Consider the following 25023-nt stretch of genomic DNA (forward strand, 5'->3'; position numbering starts at 1 on the left):
ACCATGGAATACTATGCAGCCCTAAAGAAAAGCGAAGACTTTACCTCCTTCATGTTTACATGGATGGAACTGGAAAATGTACTTCTTAGCAAAGTATCACAGGAATGGAAGAAAAAGTATCCAATGTACACAGCCCTTTTATGAAACTAATTTATAGCTCTCTAATGAAAGATACAACTTAATTCTAGCCCAAGAATATGGGGAGGGGGTGGGGAAGGGGAGGGGAGAAGGGCGGCTGGGTGGTGGGAGGGTGACTGGAAAGATCACCTATATTTCTGTCTAACAAGGGTACAAGTGAACTTTTCTAGAACTAGAATATAAGTATTTTGTCACAATGACTATGCAAAAGACATGAAATTTATGTGAACCAGCTCGATAAAAGTATTTCAAAATGTATATGAAAACACTACACTGTACCCCATGTTTGCATTAATGTATACAGCTATCATTTAATAAAAAAATAAATAAAAATAAAATCTCTTAGAGTAGAGCATCTGTATTTTAAGGACCATCCTCATCTCCTTCAGGAATTCCTATAAGATGAATGTTTGATCTTTTGGAGTGATCCCACAACACTCTCAGGGAATGATCAGTTTTTGCTCTCCATTTGTCTGCCTCTTTGAGTGTTTGGAAATGTTCTAAAGCTTTGGCTTCAGTTTCAGAGATCTTTTCTTCTGCCTGGTCAACTCTATTACTGAGGGATTCTACTGGAGACCAGCCCTGTCTTCTGAACTCAGTCCATGGGCAACCACTCTCCTGTCAGAGCCGTATGTTCTGTACCCCATCCCGCCAGACACAGCCAGAACCAAAAGTCAGCACCACCACTGGCTGGACATAGTCATAATCCAGGGACTGCTCCTCCTCCTGCTGAATGTCCCTTTCTTCCCACACCCTCTTTCTTCCACAGATTCCATCCTAGTGGTTGGCAGTCCACACTATGCCCAGATCTCTCAAGACAAAAACAAACACTCTGTGCTCTGCAGGGGGCAGAACTTCAGACCACCATGCAAGGGATGTTTGGACTGGGAATTTGGACTTGTGGGGAAAAATACCTGTTAAATTTTATGCCTGGTAGGATGGTGTCTAGGTTCATAAGTGGAACCTCACTGGAGAAAGAGACCTGGAGTTTAGCGACTCTCTCCAGTGAGGTAAAATGAGAGGTCTTTTGTTCCCTGCTTATTTGCAGATATCCTGTGGCAGGCCTCCTGCTTGAGGGAGGAGTCTCCCATCCTCTAGTCCATAGGCTTTGTACCTGTAATTTGTTTTCTTGAATGCTCTTCCTTGGAGTTAAAAGAACTTCTTTCTTTGCTCAGCTCCCCACCTTTGGCTTCACAGAGTCTGATTCCATCCAGTTTTTTTTCCTCTGCTCAGAAGCCTCTCTTTGCTTTGGTTTTGTGCAGGTTAATATTTGTGTGGGTATGGAGTTATTTATATTAATCCTACTTGGGAATTGTTAAGATCCTTGAATGTGGGTTTGTGTCTTTTATTAATCCTGGGAAATTTCCAGATTTCACTCCTCACCCAGTCTCTTCCCCATTATCTTTCCTTCTGTGAGGATTCTCATTAAATGTAGCAGACCTGAACATTCTGCTCTTTTTCATATTTCCCAACTGTTTTTTTCTTTTTATGCTTTATTCTGTATAATTTTTTCTAACCCATATTCCAGTTTACTAACCTCTTCATCTCTTTCTTATCTACGTACTCTACTATTCATTGTTGTGGTTTTATTTTCACTCCTAGAAGTTCTCTTTGGTTCTCTTTTTTAAAACTGCTAAATCTCTTTTTATAGTTTTTGTCCCCTGTAGGTATTTTCTAATATGTCTACTCTTTAAACTGTGAGGCCATTTTATGGTCTCATTCCCAGTGTCCATCTCTGCAGTTCCGATGGCTCTGCTTTCCAGCAGTTCTTCTGTCAGGTGTGATATTGGTCTTCAAGGAGACTCACCACTTTAGTCAGGCCCTGGGCTTGGATTTCTGTTTCCCTGTCCTTTCCTTTCAATTTATTTTGCCAACCACATGGCAGAATAATCCACCTTCAGGATTCTAATTTTCTAAAATTTCTATAACTGTTTTCTTACAATATATAAGAGTTCACTCAACATTTTGAGATGGTAAGAAAATTGACCGCTTTATTGTCATTTCTTATCTATATTTGGACCAACCCAATTATAAGACCTTGAGAATAAATAACATATATATATGTATGCTGTTTTTGTAATTTTTAGGTCAGTTAACACAATGATGTATATAAGTATTCAGTAAATTTTGATAAATACTTACATTAATGCTCAGGCTTTATGTTCCAAGTCCCATTATATCTAAGATTTCTGCCTGGCTGGCACTGTCTCTCCATGTAAGAGAAAGTGTTACTTGGTTTGCAAATATTGCTGCACAGATGATCCTTGCCTTGTCGATGGCCATCTCTGTGTCTCACAGGGCCTTTGCTTATAGAATATAGGCCCCTATCTCTTATTAATAATCTTAGTTGATTGTGTAAATAGTTCCCAAATTGAATGATCATCAAAATCAACTTAGACTTTTTTTATAATGAAAAAATATCCCAAGCCCGTCATGATGACCTGTGCTATGAGGGTCTCACTGTGGTGAGCTGTGATCCCGCCACTGCATTCCAGCCTGGGCAACAGTGAGACACTGTCTCTAAAACAATAATGAAAATAATATATAGATATTTTAAAAATATCCCTGAGTTTTTTTGAGTAAACGTAGTCTGGGCCTGAGGGATTAGTGTTTTTAAGAAACTCTGGGCGTTTATATCAGGTTCATACTATATTGTATTTGTGAATGAAGGTGATAATACATCCATTTGCCATCTTTGGAAGGAATTATGGGTTGATTTTGATCTAGCAGAAAGATATCAGAGAACAACATGCAAGTGGATAAATTTCATTTATTACCAGTAACAAAAAAACATGACATAGACTTTCTATTGGAAAAGGACTTCTCCAAGTATATTTCATGTCTCTAGCTTCCATTTTGATAGTCAAAATTATATTTGATACACTGGTCAAATCAGACTTTAACAAAACCTAGTGAGATTTTATTGGAATTGGTAGGATTTAGGAAAACTAGAGAATCTGCTGTAGAAGTTGTGTTAATCGAAGCACAGGAAAGTAAAACTCCATGCCTGGGAACACATACCCTAGGAGTCATCCCCACACCAGAGTCTGCGGTTTGCCAGTGAATTGATTTCATTCTGATTAGATAATGAAATTTTATGCTACAGTGTTTCAATTCTGATATCCAGATGAATGACTTGGTAATCAGGATCAGGATTACAGAGGTAATTCTCTAAAAGTAAGATCTTTTGAAAATAAAAATTAGCAAGATACACAAAAGAGCTGTACTTTTCTCATTTCATGCGATGTGTGGATTTTTCTTCCAGCTTCACACTTGTCCCTTCCATGTTGGTTTCTTGGCCTAGAATTTATAGGTGGAAAAACTTGATTAATTAAAGAACTTGATTAATTTTCTTAGAATCACCATCACAGACATGGTTTTGTTTACCTTCAGTGTGGGTGGTGTGTTGCCCAGGTTTATCAGACTCCTGGGCTCCAGTGATACCACCCCTCCGCCTCTTGGGTCAGAGAGAAAGCTGAATGCTGACATAAAGAAAATCTCATTTTCTCTTAAATGGTATTTTATTGTAAACACATTAACTTTTTCCAGATCTCCAGGCTCCACAGCCCCAGGCAAGTAGAGCTCATGCCCTGCCAGCCACTGTCCACATTGCTGGAATAATTGTAGGGTTTCACGGTTTCCTTAAAACTTGAGCATTATTTGTCAAAATAAGTTTTGACCTCTTTATAGCTTTTCTTAGAAAATCTTATTTCCATTCTCATTTTACTTCTCTCGTTCCCTTTCCCATCATCTTTCTGTTTTGGAAGGAAATATGTAACGTGACAGAAGATATTCTGATTATTTGAAATTATCTTGTGTGGTTCCATCTGTTCCTAAGTCATTCATCCTCATAAGAAAGGAGTTAAAATGCAGAGAAAGTCAAGTAAGTTGTTCCTGATCACAAAGTAGACTGAACCAGTCCAGTCATATAGCATCCTCTTATCTGTTTCTAACATCATTGGTATTTCTAACAGCACAGCATCAACAGCTCATTTTCTATTGTCAATTTTTTTTATTTCCTGGCCCTTGGGTGGACCCTAGTCAGAATGCTACACTGTGCCAGTAGCAGTGTGGGCATCTAAAACTCCAGGAGACTGTCCATCCTTCTGGCCAGGGAAACCAAGAAAAATTGTATTGAAACAGTAAGTAGAGTTGGAATTGCTTTTACCTTTCTTTCTTTCTTTCTTTTTTTTTTTTTAAGAGACAGAGTCTCACTTTGTCGCCCTTAGTAGAGTGCTGTGGCATCACAGCTCACAGCAACCTCCAACTCATGGGCTTAGGTGATTCTCTTGCCTCAGCCTCCCAAGTAGCTGGGACTACAGGTGCCTGCCACAACGCCAGGCTATTTTTTGTTGCAGTTGGGCCGGGGTGGGTTTGAACCTGCCACCTTTGGTATATAGGGCCAGCGCCCTATTCACTGAGCCACAGGCGCTGTCTAGAACTGCTTTTTTCTCGTTCTTTTCTGGCAGCCTCACAGAACGACATGACAGCAGAGGTGGCTACAACACTAAAGAAGCTCTATCTTCCTAGCTAGAAAATCAGTAAAAACAGGTTGAGCACAGTGGATTGCCTAAGCTCACAGGTTTGAGACCCGCCTGAGCAAGAGTGAGACCCCCGTCTCTAAAAATAGCTGGGCGTTGTGCAGGCACCTGTAGTCTCAGCTACTTGGGAGGCTGAGGCAAGAGAATCGCTTAAGCCCAGGAGTCTGAGGTTGCTATGAGCTATGATGCTACCGCACTTTACCAAGGGTGACAAAGTAAGACTCTGCCTCGAAGAAAAAGAAAATCAGGAAAAAGGACCTTGGTAGCTAGAGAGTGTGGTGGTAACTTTGGGGAGACTGAGGAAGCACCCCTAGTTCTGTGTATGAAGTGACAGGAGTCCCAGGCTCACCTCTGAGCCGTGCATGCACAAAACATAGCAAAGGCTTGGAAAACTAAAATGGGAACCACTGCCTCCCCCCGGGTAAAAATTCCTGAGATATGCGTACCCAGACAGAGTCTGTGAAAACTGAAGTAGTATTAAAATGGCTTCCCACAAAAAGTAAAACAGAACTAGTTCAATCTGATCTGAAGGATTACTTTAAAAAAAAAAAAAAACACTCCAGGGGATTTTAACAAGATCCAGAAGCTCATGACATGATGTTCAGACTATCCAACATACAATTCAAAAGTACTTGATATACAAAGACTGAGGAATTACTTGTTACATAAAAACAGAAATCAATGTACAAAGTTACAATTTAATAAATAATTTAAATAAATAAAAACAGAAATGTGACCGGTTCTCTAGCCAACACTAAGCTGACCAGGGTGTTGGGGCTACCAGACAAAGACTTTAAAGCAGCTGTCTCCCACGAGGTGGCTGTTAACACTCTTACAATGAATGGAGAGAGATGTTCTCATCAAAGAAATAAAAATTATAAAAAACAAATTTTCACAGTGAAAAAATATCTGAAATTAATTTACTAAATAGGTTCAGAAGCTCATCAGGTTAAAGATAATTGACACTATAGGAAAATTTTTAACTTTAGGAGGAAAGCACAACAGAATAAAAATCTGACTTAAAAAGAGACTATTTTCTATTAAATTGCTTATTGAAAGCAATAGTCAGCCCTCAGTATACACAGGTATTGATTCCAGGAGCCCTGCATATACCAAAACCCAAGTGTTCTCAAGCTCCACAGCCAGGCCTGCAGAGCTCAGATATACAGAAAGTTGATCTCCCTATACACAGGCTTTGCGTCCTGACAATACTGTATATTTGATCTGCATTTGGTTGAAAACAATCCATGTATAAGTATGATCCCACAGTTCAAACCCATCTTGCTTGAGGGCCAACTGTAATAAAAGCCATTAAGCTTTATTTGTTGAGGTTTTCATTGTATGTAGACAGAAAGCATGTAGCAACTATAACAACAGGAAGTAAAGGGACCTATGTGGTTACATTTTTTTTGAAGTTGTAAAAATATTAACTCTAAACAGACTGAGAAAGATTAGGTATATATATATTGTAATTTCTAGAACAACCATTATAAATAATAGTACAAGTATGGCCAAAAAGCCAATAAATACTAAAAAGCATACATATGTTCCAAGAGGGGGAGATGGGGTAGCAGAAGTGACAAAGCAAAGAATAAAATATAAAGCATAAATTCCAAACATATTAAAAGCCATAATAAATGCAAAAAAACACAAGTCAGATTTTCAGATTGAATTTTTTTAAAAAGACTCCATGTTGTCTATAAGAAACCTTTAAATAGAATGACATAGATAAGAGTAAAAAGATCAAAAATCACACAAATGCTTTTCTTAAAAAAAAAAAAAAAAGCTGGATTCACACCTTGGAGGGCTTAAAAAAAAAAAAAAGCTGCAGTGGCTATATTACTGTTAGACAAAATACTCTCAGTTCCAGGCAAATTACATACAGTTAAAGGGGTCACCACCAATGACATAACACCCCTAAATTTTTCTGCATTTTGTAGTGGACCACAGGACTCTCTTTCTCTCACTCTCAGTATTCAAACGCTGAGTGTGGGCTGTATCTGTGACTTCCAACCACAGAGTGTAGCAAAGGTGGGCCATCAGCACCAGGCTTATGTATGTCATCTGACAGAGTTCCCTCCAATAGTAATGTTACATTATATGGGGTCTTACTGGCAGATTTGCTCCCTAAACCAACCTCTCCCTCCCTCCAACATGGCAGAGACACTGATGTCTTGAAGTCAGGTGCTCTGAATCCCAAAGCTGCAAGGAAATGAATTCTCCCAACAACCCGAGTCTGGAAGTATATTCTTTTTTGGTCAAGTCTCAGGTGAGAACCCACCCTAGACACCCACACATGACTGCGTGGGTGAAAACTCAGCCAAGCCAGACCCAGGCTCTTAAACCACAGAAATGAGATAATACATGTGTGTTGTAAGATACTAAGTTTGTGGTAATTTGTTACAGCATTGAAGACTAATACCTTAACAACAAACCTTTAAAATACATGAAGCATAAACTTATAAAATTCAACATAGACAAATCTACCATTATGCATGAAGAATTAAACACCCATTTATCAGTTATCAGTGGAACAAATGGACGGAAAATCAGCAAGTGTATTTAAGACCCGAGCAAAAACTTGAGCTAGTTGACATTTCTAAATCATACCAACCAGTGATTAAAAAACAGTCTGTAAGAACTTAAGTTATGCAAATTGTGCTCTGTGACTACAATCGAAGTAAACTAGAAACTATTAACAAAATGATCTCAAGAATCCTCAAATGCTAGGATCAAAAAGATATAAGGAACTCATACAACTCAGTGGCAAAAATATAAGTTATCCAATGAAAAAATGGTTAAAAGACCTGAATAGACGTATTTCCAAAGAGAACATGCTAATAGCCAAAAGTAATATGAAAAAATGGTCAGCATCACTAATCAGGGAAATGCAAGTCACAACTACAATGAGATACCACCTCACACCTGCTGGGATGACTTACCAAAAAGACAGGAGGTAACAAATGCTGATAAGGGTGTGGACAAAAGAAGGCTTGTGCACTGTTGGTGGGAATGCATAGGTGTACAGCTATTATGGAAAACAGTATAGAGATCCTTAAACAAAAAGAAAAATAGGACTACCATATGATCGAGTAGGGCAATTTTTTAGGTGGTGAAACTTTCTATATCTTGATTGTGGTAGTGGCTGTACACCAAAAAGCAATTTTATTGCATGTAAATGTAAAAGATAGTTTATTTTAAAAGACAGAAAAATAGCCCCTGTACCTAGGACACATACCACATTGGATTTCATATCTTCTATCCTAAAAGCTCCAGGGGGCTGCACTTTGTTCCCAGCATGAAGGATTTCTAGCCCAAGGACATGTAGCTGGGAGATCTGTGAAAGAAGCTGGCTGGGGCAAAGATTGGAGGCAAGTAGAGCAGCTCAGTCCCACTACTTGAAGAGCCTGAGACCCACCACCACCCCTCATGCCACCAGCTACTTACACTCATGGGAATGGCACCAAACAAGATGAGCAAAAGCCTGCCTGGTTGACTCCCACCTGGATTTCTGATCCCCAGACTCATGACCAAATAAAATGGTTGTTGATTTATCCATTATGTTTGGGGGCTGGTTTTGTTACACAGCATTAGATAATTGATATCTATGAAGGAGGCAAGTCACATTGGGTTTTTCTCCCTTATAAAAGCATTTTTATCTTGGAGATGTTATAAGAAATTCTTTGTTCTCAGGGTGATGGGGACAATAACTCAAACTCATTCCCAGAAAATTCTTTTTTTTTTTTTGTTTGAGACAGAGCCTCAAGCTGTCACCCTGGGTAGAATGCTATAGCATCACAGCTCACAGCAACCTCCAACACCTGGGCTCAAGGGATTCTCCTGCCTCTGCCTCCCAAGTAGCTAGGACTATACAGCTGCCCGCCACAACACCCGGCTATTTTTTGGTTGCAGCTGTCATTGTTTGGCAGGCCGGGCTGGAGTCAAACCCGCCAAATCAGGTGTATGTGGCTGGTACCTTAGCCGCTTGAGACACAGGTGCTGAGCCAGAAAATTCTATTAGGTTGTGTTTTCCTGCATTATGCCCAAGTAATGTGTTGTGCTGCCCTGTCTGCAACAACATGTTCATCCCTTATTACATTTTAAAGGAGATATGTGGAAATTAGACAATGTACAGAGAAGGGTCAAAGATGACAGCGAGAGCTGCAAGAATCACTAATTTAGATGACAGAGCAAAAGTACAGAGGAGACACTGTGGCCATTTGGAAATACTCGATGACCTTTTACAAAACCTTTATTGGGCTGGGCGTCAGGGTGCCTGTCATCCTAACTACTTGGGAGGCTGAGGCAGGAGGATACTTGAGCTCAGGAGTTTGAGGCCAATCTGCCACACAGTGAGACATCATCTCTTTAAAAATTAAAAACTTGTTTAGAGCCAGTATTAGAATTAGTGTATAGAAGTTAAAGGAAGAATGCTCTAATACAAGAACTGTCTGAAAGTGAATTTGCCTCACTTCAGTGAGCCCCCTTACTCTGGAATTTTCAAACTAGTGGAACGGTCACATCTTAGAGACATTTTTTGTGCTGGGTGTGCGGGCAGCTGCTGTGCAGATAAGACACTACTTGAGAATTTTATGGATTTCTTTTAGCCTCTGAGTTTTGGGGGATTTGGTGTTTTTGTTTTTCATCAGAAGATCCATAGTAATGTTTTAAGAACTTAAACTTTTACACTCGCTGACATATTAGTCAGACTTTCCAGATAGACACCCCAGTTAGGTAGCCAAATGAAGTTCTTTCCTTCATAATCTGTAGGAGCAGAGACTTGTTTTGGTAACTGAAATCCAACAAGCTGAAGATATTTTTTGTCTCCTGCTAATAACCTGCCTCAAGATGGTGCACATCGGGATTGCAAGGTGTGGAGAGACCAGTGCACCCATCCTGGCCTGCACTGCCAAGAACAGAGCTGTTCACAAGGGCAATCTCATGGGATGTGAACAGTGCTCTGGCACAGGACACATTTGGTTTAAAGATCTGTCATGCCTGTTTTTTAAATTCTTAATTTATGACAAGGGGTCCACAGATTAGGAGATGGTGCTGACCACAGTCCTCATCTGTGTCTCCTCACCACCCACTTAGCTCTCCTGCTATCTGACTTCTGCTTTTACAGTGGAATAAACTCCTCTCTGAAATCATCCATTGCCTAATGACACATTTCTATAGTTTTTCCTTAATCCTTACTTATTTTATACTGTCTGGAGCATCTAACATTGTTGACAGAGCACCTCTTTAAATTCCCTGCTTGGTTGTCAATCTGTATGACTATGGTTTTCTCTGATCTTGTTTGACAGAACCAAGGAGAACAAGGAGATGAACAATCACCACACAAGACTCAGGGCTTTCAATTTTCTAGATAGATCCACAATGAATACTGGTACCTCCCTTATTTTCACAGACTCGGTGAAAAAATGATTTCTAAAGGGACAAATTTAAAAGCTGAACAACAATTCTTACCTGTCTGGTATTACAAATCATATGCAGGGTTTCAAGGATTTGTTTTATTTTCCTTAATATAGCAACAAAGAGAAGAACATACCAAGATTTTCATCAGTTGGATATATAAATGGTCTTAAATTTCCTCCAGTCTCTTTCACAAAATAATCAATGATGCTGAAAAGGTTTGGAAGTGTCACCTGCATAGAGAGTAGGAGAAAAGTCAGTGTCACCTGGGTAAAGATTAGAGTGAAAGTTCAACTGGAAATTAATGGCAGTAATTGGGTATTTCCTGATCTCCAAAAAGTCACGTTAGCAGCTCACTTCAGTGACTTTTTACGTGACCCTAGTTTTACCATCCGTGTGTCTTCTCTCTCCTTTATAATGAACTATGTAGGTTCTCTGTTAAGGAATTACCCCTTACCCAGTGGAAATAAGTAGGTACCTTGTTATCCCTTAATTAAGGCATAAAAGGGGACTCCAGAAAATGCTTTCTTACTGAAATTTGAACTTGAGCAAAGGAACAAGGAAGGAGGACCACTCTCTACAGAAATAGTTCTTGGTAGAAGCAACTGTGTCCTGAATGGTTGCTAACCTCCCAGTCATTCTGCATCTTAATAATTTCATTTTTACTTAACTTAGCCATAATTAGAGCCAGTGTGGTGGCTTGCACCTGTGATCCTGGGTACTTGGGAGGCTGAGGTTGGAGGATGGCTTGAGTCCAGCAGTTTAAGACCAGGTTAGGCAACACTGTTAGGCACCATCTCTTTTATAAAATTTTAAAAAATGTTAACTATAGTTGATTTCCTCTCCTTGAAACCAAAGAAGCTCTACAAACCAGAGAATTTAAGCATTTTACTATCTCATTGTAATGGGATAATTTCTGGTCTAGGAGTGACAGAAACATCAAAGGGCCACACTCAAGGATCAGAAGGCCACATGTACCCCAAGAGTCAGGTCCCACAATCCTGCTGCCTGAATTTTCTATGCAAGTCAAATCAGATTAAAGTCGACTATTTCAGGTAACCTTGAAGAGCAAAAAGAATTCATGAACCAGGTACAGAGGTGGATGCCTGTGTCACAGTTGTTTGGAAGGCTGAGGAGGGATGATTGCTGAGCCAGGGAGTGGAGGCTGTGAATAGCAGCTGCACTCCAGCTTAGGCAACATGGCGAGACTACTGTCTGTTAGAAAAACAACACAAATACAACCTGGTTGAAGAGTTGAGGAATGGGGTTGAGGAGGGTGAATGGTGACGGATAATCTGGGCAGTGAGGTTTCCTCACACTCTGGACTACAGGGGCTGGTGACAGAAACGAGCCCCAGGTCACCAACTGCAAAGACACATTATTCTTCCCTGACTCTTGGTTCTGGTCACTTGGTTACTTGGATTACTCTGTATCTGTTTAATTCTTTGCTTTCTTCATTAGAATTTTATTTTAAAAGCCTCATCAGGCGTGGGTCTGAGAACCAAGAAGCTCTGGGAAGTGTTTTTGGCAAAGGCATAAATGGGCTGTACAAATCAGTAACTGCCTTGCTGTCTAATGATTATGGCCCAAATATAAGAAATTCAACCACACTATCCCTTTTTTAAAAAACGTATTTATGCAATAAACCTGGAAAAGCAGAGGAGCTGGGAGTTCAATTTTAGAGAACTAAAAATATCATGAAGACCCACAGTTCTATTTAAGTGATTTAAATCTTTCCTAGCCGGATCTTCTCACTACCTCAACCTAAAATCACAGAGCTATATTCCATTTTCCAGCTTCTTAGAATGTGAGCCACATCACCACTTTTTTACTGGTTCAATCAATGTAAATGCCAGTTCTCTAACCTGAATAATAGGGATAACAGTTTCTCAGAGTAATAATAACAAGTAAATGAATATACGTAAAGTATGTATGTCTGTGCTGAAAATAGTATCTGGTAGTTATATTATTAAGCCCATTATAAGTTAGCTAGGGTGGGAGAGGGGTTGAAGACAAAGAAGAAACCCTTTCTTCACAGTATGTTTCCATTAAGAAGGGATTTCTTCTTAATGGTAAAATTTCTTTTACTTCTGCATGGAGGTATTAGAGGACTAGGCATTCACAGATTCCCTACCATTAGAAATAAACACATTTAAATATAACTGGAGGATTATAAAACACATTTAACAGAAATATCTTTCTCTTCCTGAAATAATTATTTTGAAAAAGACTTGTAAAGAAAGAAAGATGGAGAGAATTTTTAGAAGCAAATTATCTTTTATTCTGCCTTACCCACCTGCTCTCATATCTCACTTCTCACCCTGTGTATCTGCCACCTGCAGGGCTCCTATTTTTTTGTCAGTACTAAGTCCCTAGGGAAAAATTCTGCTTTTCCATCTTTCTTTGTATTCCATAAGGTAGGTTTGGGAAGAATAGAAAGTTCAACAACAAAGAAATAGCTACTTACAGGTTTCTCCAGTTCAATAGTGTAGTTTTTCCCTATGCTTGTCACTTTGTAGTGCTTGATTCTTGGTTTGCTAAGATGAAACAATCAGTTAATCTCTGTTTGATTATGATGGGGACAAAGCAAACTAAAGTTTAAGTATTAAAAAAAAAATACAAAGTTTAAGTATAAAATATCACCTGTATACTATACCTATGTTTCAATGACCATAGTTTGGCAAAAAAAAAAAAAAAAAAAAAAAAAAAAATTCCTTGGTGGTTTTGTTTTCCTATTTACATGGTTTCCGCTAGCCCTTTTGGGGGGGTGTTTATATACTAGGATATAGGAAGTCTGGATCATTGGGCGAACGAAAAAGAATAAACAGAAAATCATTTTGGTAGAAATGATTTTTTAAAATGCTACTGCTTTCCACAGTAGAAATCCTATGAAAGCATATATAAATTAAATACATATTCTCTATTAAAATAGAAATGGAAAGAATTATTGAAAGCAAATTGCTTTCTACTGCTCCTCATCCATCACTAATCCAACCAGAAAGCCTATTCCTGATAGCTGTTCCTCATAAATCATATACCTCTCTGGATATAAATAGTTGCTATTGTTTGAAAGCTAACTTCAGGGTTGACTTAGAGATATAGAAAATTCTAGGGTTAGGCACTTTATAAACACACAGATGGGATATAAGTACAGCAGATGAATCTTAGTGTCTTCCCCTTCTACAGTCACATAGCTCTCTAAGTTACTCCCACTCTGAACACAAAGTAGCTTATGGATCATGAACTTTTCACAAACAAGAAAGCATATTCTATACATCTTGGTGTTCCAGCATAAGACACACAATAAATATTTATGAAACTGAATTTTAAAATCTTAGAGCCCAGCTCCTAGTGCTGTTAGAACTAAATGAGTTTATAGTGAGATCATAAGTCAGTGTCCATGCCAGTTAGTTTTGAACAAGAGTATGTTTGTATTGAATTCCCTTAAGTCATATGCAGGAGTGTTAGACCAAAACTTTTTCTAATGTGAACATGTTAATAGCATTTACTGCATTGTCATTTGCTGTAATTAATTCAACTTTTGTTCTATGTACAGACACTATCTAAAGCAAAATTGTTCATCAGGTTAAGCTGGTCTATGGGGCCTTACCACTTTCTTCTTTTTTTTAATTCCTTCTCCCTTCATTTCCAGTTCACATCCCTCCAGGATTATACTACACTGAAGTCCCCTCATCAGGGGACTTTTTCCTCATTCACTGTTACATCGAAATGTTTTCTCAATTAGATATCACATCAGAAGATGGATGACAAATTAGTTCCAATGGCCTACTTTCACAACATGGGGTAAAACCTAACCAACACTTTCCTAAAAATAAAAAAGTATTCTCTACTGCTGGAACATCAGGAATTGGTCACATACCGGGGAAGGAGACACTGCTGAACAAAGGGTTCTCACTTGTGCCTTCAGAGTGTTCTGTTCTGGCCTTATCTTTGCCTCTATCATGAAAAGATCTTTGTTAACAGATTACTTTTTGAAAACTCTCTGTTTTTAATTACAATTCCTATGAAATAAATAGTTGCTATTCTTTGAAAGACTGATTAAAAAATCTTGGTTCGAATTCTAGTTCTGATATGGTAGGGAATGGATAGACGCTTCAGTATATGGTGATGGGAAAACTGGATATCCATAGGCAGAAGAATAAAACTAGACTCCTATCTTTCACAATATTCTATCAAATCAAGATGTATAAGGTCGGGTGAGGTGACTCATGCCTATAATCCTAGCATTCTGGGAGGCTGAGGTGGGTGGATTGCCTGAGCTCACAGGTTCGAGACCAATCTGAACCAGAGAGAGACCTAGTCTCTAAAAATAGCCAGGTGTTGTGGTGGGCACCTGTAGTCCCAGCTCCTTGGGAGATTGAGGCAAGAAAATTGCTTGAGCCCAAGAGTTTGAGGTTACTGTGAGCTATGACACCATCACACTCTACCAAGGGTGACACAGTGAGACTCTGTCTCCAAAAATAAAAAATCAAGTTGTATTAAAGATATAAATCTAAGACTTGAAACTATAAAACTATTTTTAAAAAATTGGGAAATGCTTCAAGACATTGGTCTTGATAAGGACTAATTGAGTAATATCCCCAAAGTATAGGCAACCAAAGCATAATTGGACAAATGGGATCACATCAAGCTAGAAATTTTCTGCACAGCAAAGGAAACAATCAACTAAGTGAAGTAATAATCCACAGAATGAGAGAAAATATTTGCAAACTAACCATGTACTAAGGGATTAACAACTAGAATATATAACGAGTTCCACAACTTGATAGAAAAAAAATCAAATAATCTGATTTTTAAAATGAGAAAGGATATGAATAGACATTACTCAAAAGGAGACATACAAATTGCCAACAGGTATATGAAAAAATGCTCAACATTGGCTGATCACGGTGGCTCATGCCTGTAATCCTACCACTCTGGAATGCCAACAGGGGTGGATTGCTTGAGCTTACGAGTTCAAGACCAGCTTGAGCAAAAGTGAGACCCCCTTCTCTACTAAAAAATAGAAAAAAATGAGGCAAGAGGATCACTTGAGCCCAAGTTGGAGGTTGCTGTGAGCTATGACACCATAGCACTCTATCCACTGTGACAGCTTGAGACTGTCTCAAAAAAAAAAAAAATGCTCAACTTCATTAGTTATCAGACAAATGCAAATCAAAACTACAATGACATCATAGCGAGCATTCCAGTAACTTCTTTTGTGTATGTACTTAGCTATACTATGAGTAATTGGTTTGATGGTTGGTAGTTGGTAGATGGTTTAAAAGGCCAAAGATAAAAGGTTTCTTTTTTTTTTTTTTTTTTGGTCTATGAAGTTGCTATTTATTTATTTATTTGGTCTATTTAATGTATGTGTGAAACAATATTGTCCAACAATAAACAGGAATTTAAAAAAAATTAAAAGAAATTACCAAAAACCTCTGGTTCTGCTGGGCAGGTTCTCTGCGCATCCCTACTGGAGAGGATGGAGGCTTTGTATGTTAGTATTTCCAAAGTGCCTGACACATTAAGCTTCAGTAATGTAACTGCTTCTTACTACTTTTAAAATTTATTGTTTTAATTTAGGAGCTTCTGTGAGTTTCATCCTCTTTAATTGTAAGACATGAAAAATACTTCTGTCTGTAATATTTTATTGTGCCTAAAGCAACAATTTAGTGCCCAGTGCAGGGCTGGCAAATGCTAGGCTTTTAGGGAAACAATGATCCTTGTTACTGACATCTTCATCACCATTTATGGCAAAGTGTAGGAAGAAAGTGGCAAAGGTCTAGGAATGTTTAATTAGTAGCACTAAGCTCTGAAACAGAAAGTGATGTAGAAAAAAAATTCTGCGGAGCAACTTACGTTTTGTCTAGAGTACAAACCCTTTTGTTTTCTTTCATGTTTATCCTTTGCTTTTCCAAAGAAGAGAGATGTAAACACAAGATCAATACAATTTGCTATATTAAGGTTTTCTGATCATGACCTTAACAAAGAAGCAGTTTTGTTTTGTTTAATGTATGGTCTTGAATGTGATTATACCATATTTTGCTGTGTATAATGCACACTTTTTGCCCAATATTTTTAGGGAAAAATAAGGATGTGCATTAGACATAGGTGGTCTGGCCTGGTAGGGGGAGCCCAGCGTGGAAGGACCAAGATCCAGCAGGGGGCAGGGCGGGCCAGGTGGCTGTGCAGGTGCAGGGGAGGCTAGACCAGACCCAGCCAATTTCAGGGATGGGAGGGGCTGCCAGAGGACACTGTCCGGGTCCACACCTGTTCCAGGGTGTGCCATCCCCAGACATGTCTCTCCCAGCTGAGAGCCAGCTATTTTCTCCAAGGGCATTTTTGTTGAAAGTTTGGGCCAAGGCCAGGCATGGTGGCACATGCCTGTAATCCCAGCACTCTGAGAGGCTGAGGCAGGAGGATCCCTTGAGCTCAGGAGTTCAAGATCAGCCTGAGTAAGAGTGAGACCTCATCTCTAAAATCAGGCAGATGTTGTGGTGGGAGCCTGTAGCCCCAGCTACTTGGGAGGCTGAGGCAGGAGGATTGCTGGAGTACAGGAGTTTAAGGTTGTGTGAGTTATGATGCCATGGGACTCTACTGAGGGTGACAAAGTGAGACTCTGTCTCAGAGAAAAAAAACAAAGAATAAAGTGTCCCAAAATATGGGTCTGCATCATACACAGAAGCTTATTCTACAGAAAAAATGCAGTATTTATTCTTAGCTTCTGACTTCAATTTTTGTACAGAAAGGAGTGATTTGGGGGTACTTTCTACCGCTTCCTTAGCTAATGGCTCCAAAGTGTCTGTATTATTAGCTTCGCACCTAATCACAGCAATTAAAAAAAAAAAATAACACGAAGTTTGTTGTAAGAAAGCTTTATGGCTTGTGGACCTGTACACCACCTGCCTGGTTGGAAGCAGATGATAGTCTGAACCTAGAGAGGAAGCCCCTCAGTTGGTGGCAGGTGTTGCTCCTGACAACAGTGTTCTCCCTCCCACAGCTGACCTGTTGGTGGGTGGAGATGTTTAGTTCAATTTAGGTGGAGCAGCTTACCCCGCCAGTGAGGGTCTCACCAGACACCGCCACCTAGCGTGCTGGCTGCACATTTCCCCTACAACCTGTGCGAAAATGAATTGATTATGTTGGGAAACACAGGTGTTTCCTAATAGCCTAGGTTTCTACCAAATTCTTTCCATTAAGCTCTAGTATAACAAGCTGCAATTCTAATATTATCTACAATTGCTAACTCTTTAAAATTAAATGACCTGTTAGATAGAAGATTAAACAAACTCAGGCTTTCAAAAAGGCATGTTTTGAAGCATTAAGAGAAAACGCAGAACAGTCCCTACCGTCATAGATGTGTTGTGTTTTGTTTGTAATGAATGTAAAATACAATTAACATTTTTCAGCTCTTTTTCTAAGTGCCCATTAATATAGTCAGTCTTCCCTGACCATGACATGTTAAAACAACAGCAACCCCCAAATGTGCACTCTTTATCTCCTCTGAGGCCTCCTATCTTTCTTACCTTGCTTTATTTTGCTTGGCAGATCTTATTATGATATATATAATATTTTAAGTTATGTGTTTATTTATGATCTGTTTCCTGATAAGAATATAAATTCACTGAAGCCAGGGATGCTGTTTTTGTATTAGTGTACTGTAAATGCCTAGGCCATTACTTGGCACATAGTAGCTGCTCAATAAATATCTGTTGAATTGAATGAATGAACAGTATGACTGTAACCAGGACGAAAGTAATGTGTGTGCTTATTGTTGTTCCCTACTGCAAATACCAGTGTTGGCTCATCCTTTAGCATTACTTTCATAACCTTCCTTCCCTCTCTGTTCTTCTGCTCATATCTGTAGCCCTGATAAAAAAGCAGGTGATGCTCTGAACTTGTATGACTTAGATCACTTTGTCATCTAAAGTGATATCATGCTTTTAACAATTTTATATATTTAAATAAATATAGAGTACGTTTATTTAAATTAAACGTACTCTATCTCCTGCCTGATAGTGATGGAGTAGTTTCTATGGTCACTGCCAGGCCTCAGAATCATATTTCCCAGAGAAGGGTTCTTCTCAAGCATCTCAGTTGCTTCTTTCCTGGACACTGCATAAAAACATCTATAGAGGTGAGATAAAAAAACAAAAAAATGTATTCAACTAATGGGATCATTACTTGGAAAAATGCTGCCAAAGTTGAGAGCTATAATTGTTAACATTTCTTAAACTTTTCGGTTTTTTTATTAAAATGTAATTGTGTAATTATTATGAACTATTTTTACAAACCTTTGCCACTCTGAGCATGCTAATGCTTAAGGCCTATCTTCCCTTACTCTTCTAAAGCCTCTTTAAACAAAGAGGATCTGAAAAGTTATCTGATGATTATATAATCACCAATACTGTTTGAAAAATCTAAGAAAAGAATTAACAATGTATCTCTAGTCTCTGTTTACAAATAAGATCTTGAATAAAAGTTTGTTGGTAACTTTCTTTCAGGAATACAAAACAAATGTAAATTCTTCCTTTGTATGGTCTCTCTTTTAAAAAACTGGTATATCTGTATATGTCTAAACTCACTCCTTTTGGTATAATATGTCCTATGGCATTGGTGGTATTTTTATGCACAGAATTAAAAATAAAGTGCTCTTAATTTTATAATATACAGATATGTCTTGACTTATGAAGGGGGTATGTCCCATTAAACCCATCAGAAATAGAAAATATTGCATTTAATTCACCTAATTACTAAACATCATAGCTTAGCCTACCCTACTTATACATGCTCAGAACACTTACAGTGTGGCAAAATCATCTAATACAAATCCTATTTTATAATAAAGTATTTAATATCCTACACAATTTACTGTTCTGAAAGTTAAAAACAGAACTTGAATGGGTACTTGAAGTATAGTTTCTAGTGAATGTTTATCACTTTTGCATCACTGTAAAGTCAAAAAATCATAAGTTGAGCCATCATAAGTCAGGGATTGTCTGTATATTATAGTCAAGAAATTATATAGTCATAGTTATAGAAAAAAATCTGACAGGATATACCATACACCAAAATATTAACAGCAAATATCTCCAAGTGATCGGACAAGGAATTATTTTAATATCTTTATCTGTAATAAACATTTATTACTTGTTTTATTGAGAAAAACAAGGAGTGTGTGTGACTTAACCTATCAGTCCATTAGCTGTCATTGATTTCAGCTAAAAGTGGTGGTTAGCAGTGTTTAGCAATTCCAGTACAGACAGAATGTGCATCAGAATCTGATATTAAAGATGGTACCAGAATAAAGTCACTGATAAGAACACCAGTATTCCAGGTGGAAAGGGCTCACAATAATCTTTTCAACAATCTAAGGTAAATGTGGAATATTGCTGGATTTAGCATATTATGTGTCTTTGCATTTTTCCAACAATTTACACAGGGCCTTCCTCAAAATACAAGCTCAGTGAGTACTTACTGATTAGTTGATTGATTGAATAAGACATTCTGGTGTTTAAAATTTTTTGACATAATTTTCTGTTTGAAATTAGTCAACCATAGCTTTGCATGAAGAAAAAATATATTTTCCTTCTTTCTTCATAAGAATATTTATTTGGGCTATGTTAACCAGTTTGATGAGAATATTTCAAAGTGTATATAAAAATATCACACTGTACCCCATGACAGTATCAATATACACAGCTATGATCTAATAAAAAAAATATTATTTATTTAGGTCTGAACTCCGGAGAAAGTGTCTATTTGGTCTAAAGATGTAGATGGAGGGATTTCCTGTGTGGTGACAGGCCGGTTAACATTTGCATTTTGTTGATCATGACATAGGAGAGGAACTATGGCATGCAGTCAAGAGACATGCAGTCTATCTCCAAGACAGTTTATTGTCCCTAGTTTAATAAGCTTAAGTGGCTAACTCTCCTTGATAATTAGAAATTAGTCTTAATAATCAAATGAAGAGACTGGAGTTCACTGTGCACTTACACTGGCATCAGGTCCAGCACATCATCCTCAGCTGGTTCCTTCTCTTTATCCACAGACGTGCTCAGTAGTTGTTGTTCTGCCTCAGTCCTCCTTTTCTTTTCTCTCTCAAGCACTTCATGCAGCCTAATTACTTGCCCAGGTAGGAGTGACATATGCTGGGGAACTGACAGCTGAAACCAATTGAAACAGTGGTAGACAAGAGAGCCAGCCCAAGAGCTCACTGAATATAGTCAAGAGCCTGTTCTGGCCCCACATGACTTTGTTACCTGACAGAGACACATCTTGGTGTAGGGCAAATGTCTTAGAATGCTTCTAAACCAACTAGAACCTGCACTTGTGCCCACCCTTCTTTCAAGAAATTTTCCTTTTTATCTGGCTGCAAAGCAAAGTACATCTACTTTGCACTACGAGCTGATTAAAATCAAGAGAAACCTCAGTTTTCACTCTGAGCTTAGTGCCAGGGGAGCTCCAGAATACCTGTGAGGCGCCTCATTCTCTTTGGAGTAAGCTGGAATAAGCCCCAGCCATATGGCAAAGTATGAATGAGATGAGAGTGTTCATTAGGTGACCAAGGACCAGCAAACAGTTTTATACTCTAATGATTAAAGTATGGGAAGAAAATATTAAAGGTCCAATTTCTATCATGTTTCTATTTTGTTAATTCCTATTATTGTTTATGTCTTATTATGTATATATGTACATATGAAATTTAAATAAAAAATTGATAACATATTACATAGTCAAAAAGATTTAGAGACCATACTTCTAAATGACTAAGTAATTTAGTGGCTCACACCTGTAATCCCAGAACTCTGGGAGGCCAAGGCAGGTGGATTGTTTGAACTCATGAGTTCAAGACCAGCTTGAAGAAGAGTGACACCCCGTCTCTAAAATATAACCCAGGTGTTGTAGTGGGTGCCTGGAGTCCCAGCTACTCAAGAGGCTGAGACAAGAAAATTGCTTGAGCCCCAGAGTTTGAAGTTACTGAGAGCTATGATGTCATGAGGTATGTTGTACTTTACCCAGGGCAACAAAGTGAGATGCTGTCTCCATAATAATAAGAATAATAATAAAATGACTAAGTAATGTGGAAAACTCCTAATTAAACAGCTACTCCTTATTGGCTACTATAGCTCAGGCATTATACATACATGTGTTATTAATAATCCTCACAGTAATGCTCTAAGATACTGATATCCCAACTTTACAAATGAAAAAAAAAAAAAAAACCAGGCTCAGAAAGATTAAATAATTAGTCCAGGGTCACGTAGCTAGTAACTGAGACTTCATTTTATTTGATACTACAGACAGTGCTTTTCACACATCTACACTAAAGTTCTCCTAACAACAGTATAAATGTTCATACACAGTGACCTGGGACCACAGAACAAAGCAACATTCACAGAGCTCAACATTTGAGGCTTCTTCTCTTGAAAATTCACTGGAATTTTATTTTATATTCTGTGATACATCCATGTATGTTTTAATATAAAATAATGTTTGTTATCCTTACCTCAAGGAAAAACACTAAAAATAAAAACAAAATGTTTAGCCAAAAGTTCAAGTATAATTAGGATACCAGGAAGATGTAGCAGGTTGCCAAAGTCTCAGTGTGCTCTTGACACCCAGCCACAGGCTGTAGACATGCAGCCTCCAGTGTAAGAAGCACCATCCCAAAGAGCGACACTTATTTACAACAGAGGGAAGGAGTGCGATCACCCAAGGAATTTTTTCCCTACCCCGCACATGACCATCACATCTTTAACTGGCTCATTTTTCTAGCCTGTGTGACGTCTCTGCATGGTAATTGAATTCCCAACTTTCACCTGTTACTGACTGAAATAAAGAACCAGCATCTGTCATCTTGGTGAAGCGCAGGGCTCATTTCATGGGGCTGGAAAGGCTTTACTCAGAAACTAGCTTTGGATAGAGTCTGTTTTTAAGTGGCCCTAATAAATAAAGTTTCATACCCTCTATAAGTATCAGAGAACATGGTGCCCTTTTAGGGGCTGATTATCAAAGCACCTCATGCTTCTAAGACAGTTGCTGTACTGGATTTATTTAAAATAATAAACATGCAACAGTCTATTATTGCTGTAACAATTATCTCTGAGCAGTAGAGCTTACTGTTTGCCTCTCATAAGATGCTATGGAGCTGAACAGATAAATATCCCTTTGTTTTAAGACTCACTAAGCCAATGTTATTCATAAAATTCATCTCAGCATTTTATAAACATGTATTAAATGACTAGGAAAGGAATTGGAAAGCATTTTAGAAGGTTCTATGTAAGCTGCAAATATCAGAATATACTAAGGACCACTGTATCAGAAGGACAAGATCAAAAAGTAGCTCTCACTGACCACTTGTTATGTGAGATGATCATGTATGTTTATTTCTCCTTCTCCACCACCTAATAAAAATATGTAGTAACACTTTCAAGAGTAAGTGCAAGGGTTCAGATCTATATTTTTTAATTGTTTCAGCCACTTTTACTCTGCATGGTTCATAGTAGGTGGTCAGCAAGTATTTGTTGATAAAAATGAATCACTCAAAAAAAAATCACCTTCTTACCTCTGTTATGGTAAGAATGAAGCCTCTCCATACCTCCCCACTTTCTGTGTTCTCTGTCTAAAGTTGAAGACAAAAGCAAAAACAAACAAAAATATAAAAGTAAATATGGGCATTAATATTTTTATTGACTTCAAATAACTTTAGAATTTCATATGATTATTTTATAACTTGAAATATGCAAGCCATCAAACCCCAGCAAGATTGACAAAATGCATGTTCTTTTTGTGAAGCCACATTGTTTCAAACAGAAAAAAATAAATTATTTTCCTGTTTTGCTTATAACTATCAATGTATATTTATTATGAAATATTTCAATACTATTTTCTTTTATCAGAAGACAGTGTATAGCTTTAATTTGCCTACTTAAGTAAAATTGTACAGATTTACTTAACAAAAAATTAAATGTTAGCAAATTTATTTCTGTGATATGTCAATTCACAGTTACCTGCTCTGTTAGTATTTAAGCTCTAACCTAGAGGAAACCACTGTAGAAACTCTTAGCTTCTAGCTATAATCACTAATATTTGTTTATTTTATGGTGGTTTATTTTTTGTTGTGTAGAAGTTATGTATTGAAATATAATGATAGTCTGTTTAAAAAGTGAATAAATAAATAAATGCTTTTACTACTAATAATAACAATATCAGCCAACATCTTTTGAGAACATATAATGTCTGTTGCAAGCACTTCAGAGGTATTCATTGATTTAACCTTCATAGCAACTTGGAGAAAGGTACTACTAGTTTTTGTTTACCTGCCTTATGTATATTTTTCATTTAAAGGATATTTATTGAGTATCTTTACATGCTAGACGTTATTCTAGGTACTGGGTTTACATCAAGGAACAAAACAAAAATCCTTGTTCTTGTGGAATTTACGGTCTAGCAAGAAACAATAAGTAATAAACATGATAGTAAGTAGATTTTATAGTGTCAGAAGGAAATAAATGGGAAAAATGTATAACAAGGTAACAGAGATTGGGCGTATGACTGGGGAGGAGAAAGGTGCTGCTATTTCAATAAAGTGGTCCAGGTGGGCCTCAGGGAGAAGACTACATCAGAGCCAAGACAGACCTCCGGGTGCAGAAACAAAGACCACACAGAGGATAAATAACATCTCTGCACTCACTTGGCTAATGAAAAAAACAACCCAGATTCAAACTTAGACATCAGACTCCAGTCCTGTGCTCTGAAACACCACATCCTTGAATTATTTAGGGCAGTGATTTTCAATCAGCGTGACGTGGCACACTGATGTGCCATGAGAAGAACTTAGTATGCCATAGAAATTTTTAAAGATCACTAATTTATTTTTGAAGGAAGTTCAAAGCACAGTTAGTATAATATATATATATATATTTTTGATCAGCAAAATCTAAGTGTTCCACTGAAGTTTAACGATAGGTTCAGGTGTGCTGTGAGATTTAAAAAGTTTGAAAAACACTGATCTAGGGCCTTGTAGAGTCTGTGGTGGGCCCGGATTTCCCCCATACTGGTGATTCCTATTATGCTGAAGTTTGAAGGACCAGGGCTTTCAAGGTCAGTCAGTAATTTCCTGGGAAACTCTCCTGTTAGATTTTGTTCGAGTGCAAGTTGCTCTCTCTAATTATGGTAGTTGTTGGTTGACTTGACTTCCTTCAACCTGAGTGCTGATTCAAGAACAGTCTGTACAAAACACCAGGTGGCACCCCTAACTTTGTCCAAGGACAGATGTACATTGTTTCATGGAGCTTTTGTATTAAACAAGTGAATATAGTCTTTTAAATCCCAATTCAGAAAACTGGTTGCTTGCCAAAATCAAGCAAGAAATCTTAAACAAAGTATAAGACTTAGCCTTCCTTTTAACCATTGGGTATGAAGAAAGTGCATGTTATTTATAACCACAAGCCTTTTACAAATTATTTCTCCTCACCTTCAGTTGCACTTCCTCTTTTGGCAAAACAAGGGTGAGTTTTGCACAATTCTTTTCAGTTGAACTGTGATCAGTGAGGTGTGTGAGGTCTATTAAGTCTAATTTGTCCAAATACTGCAAAGATAAAGGAAAATCTTAATAAATTTGCTAACATTTAATTTTTTTGTTAAGTAAATCTGTACAATTTTACTTAAGAAAGCAAATTAAAGCTATACTTAAATTAAAGCTTACTAAATTATTTTGTGGTACAAACATTAGTCCTAGTAGGGAGGAAAGTAAGTAATACTTTTCCTTTCTACTTTGTATGATACCCTGGTTTTCCTAAGCCCAGAGGGCATCTCGAAATGTGTCACATGGTAGTGTGCTAGACCTGTCTCATAGAGGTTTGCAAAGCCAACTGTTAAATTTTCAGGAATTTTGCGTATAGGTTTTTTAACACAACCA

The 25023-nt window shown here is 37.9% G+C and overlaps 1 protein-coding gene across 1 annotated transcript in view; it reads right to left on the reverse strand.

Annotated features, from left to right (window-relative positions):
• Positions 1–3375: 3375 nt before the first annotated feature.
• Positions 3376–25023, reverse strand: part of STAP1 (signal transducing adaptor family member 1) — a 34537-nt gene continuing 12889 nt past the window's right edge. Inside the window, 8 exon segments of the mRNA XM_003800971.3 lie at positions 3376–3399; positions 3401–3438; positions 10231–10327; positions 12562–12631; positions 18098–18226; positions 20097–20266; positions 22669–22725; positions 24580–24693. Coding sequence (XP_003801019.1) covers positions 3376–3399; positions 3401–3438; positions 10231–10327; positions 12562–12631; positions 18098–18226; positions 20097–20266; positions 22669–22725; positions 24580–24693 — 699 coding nt within the window.

The sequence above is a fragment of the Otolemur garnettii genome, unplaced genomic scaffold, assembly GCF_000181295.1.
Source record: "Otolemur garnettii isolate 467f Iridium unplaced genomic scaffold, OtoGar3 scaffold00191, whole genome shotgun sequence".
Lineage (NCBI taxonomy): Eukaryota > Metazoa > Chordata > Mammalia > Primates > Galagidae > Otolemur > Otolemur garnettii.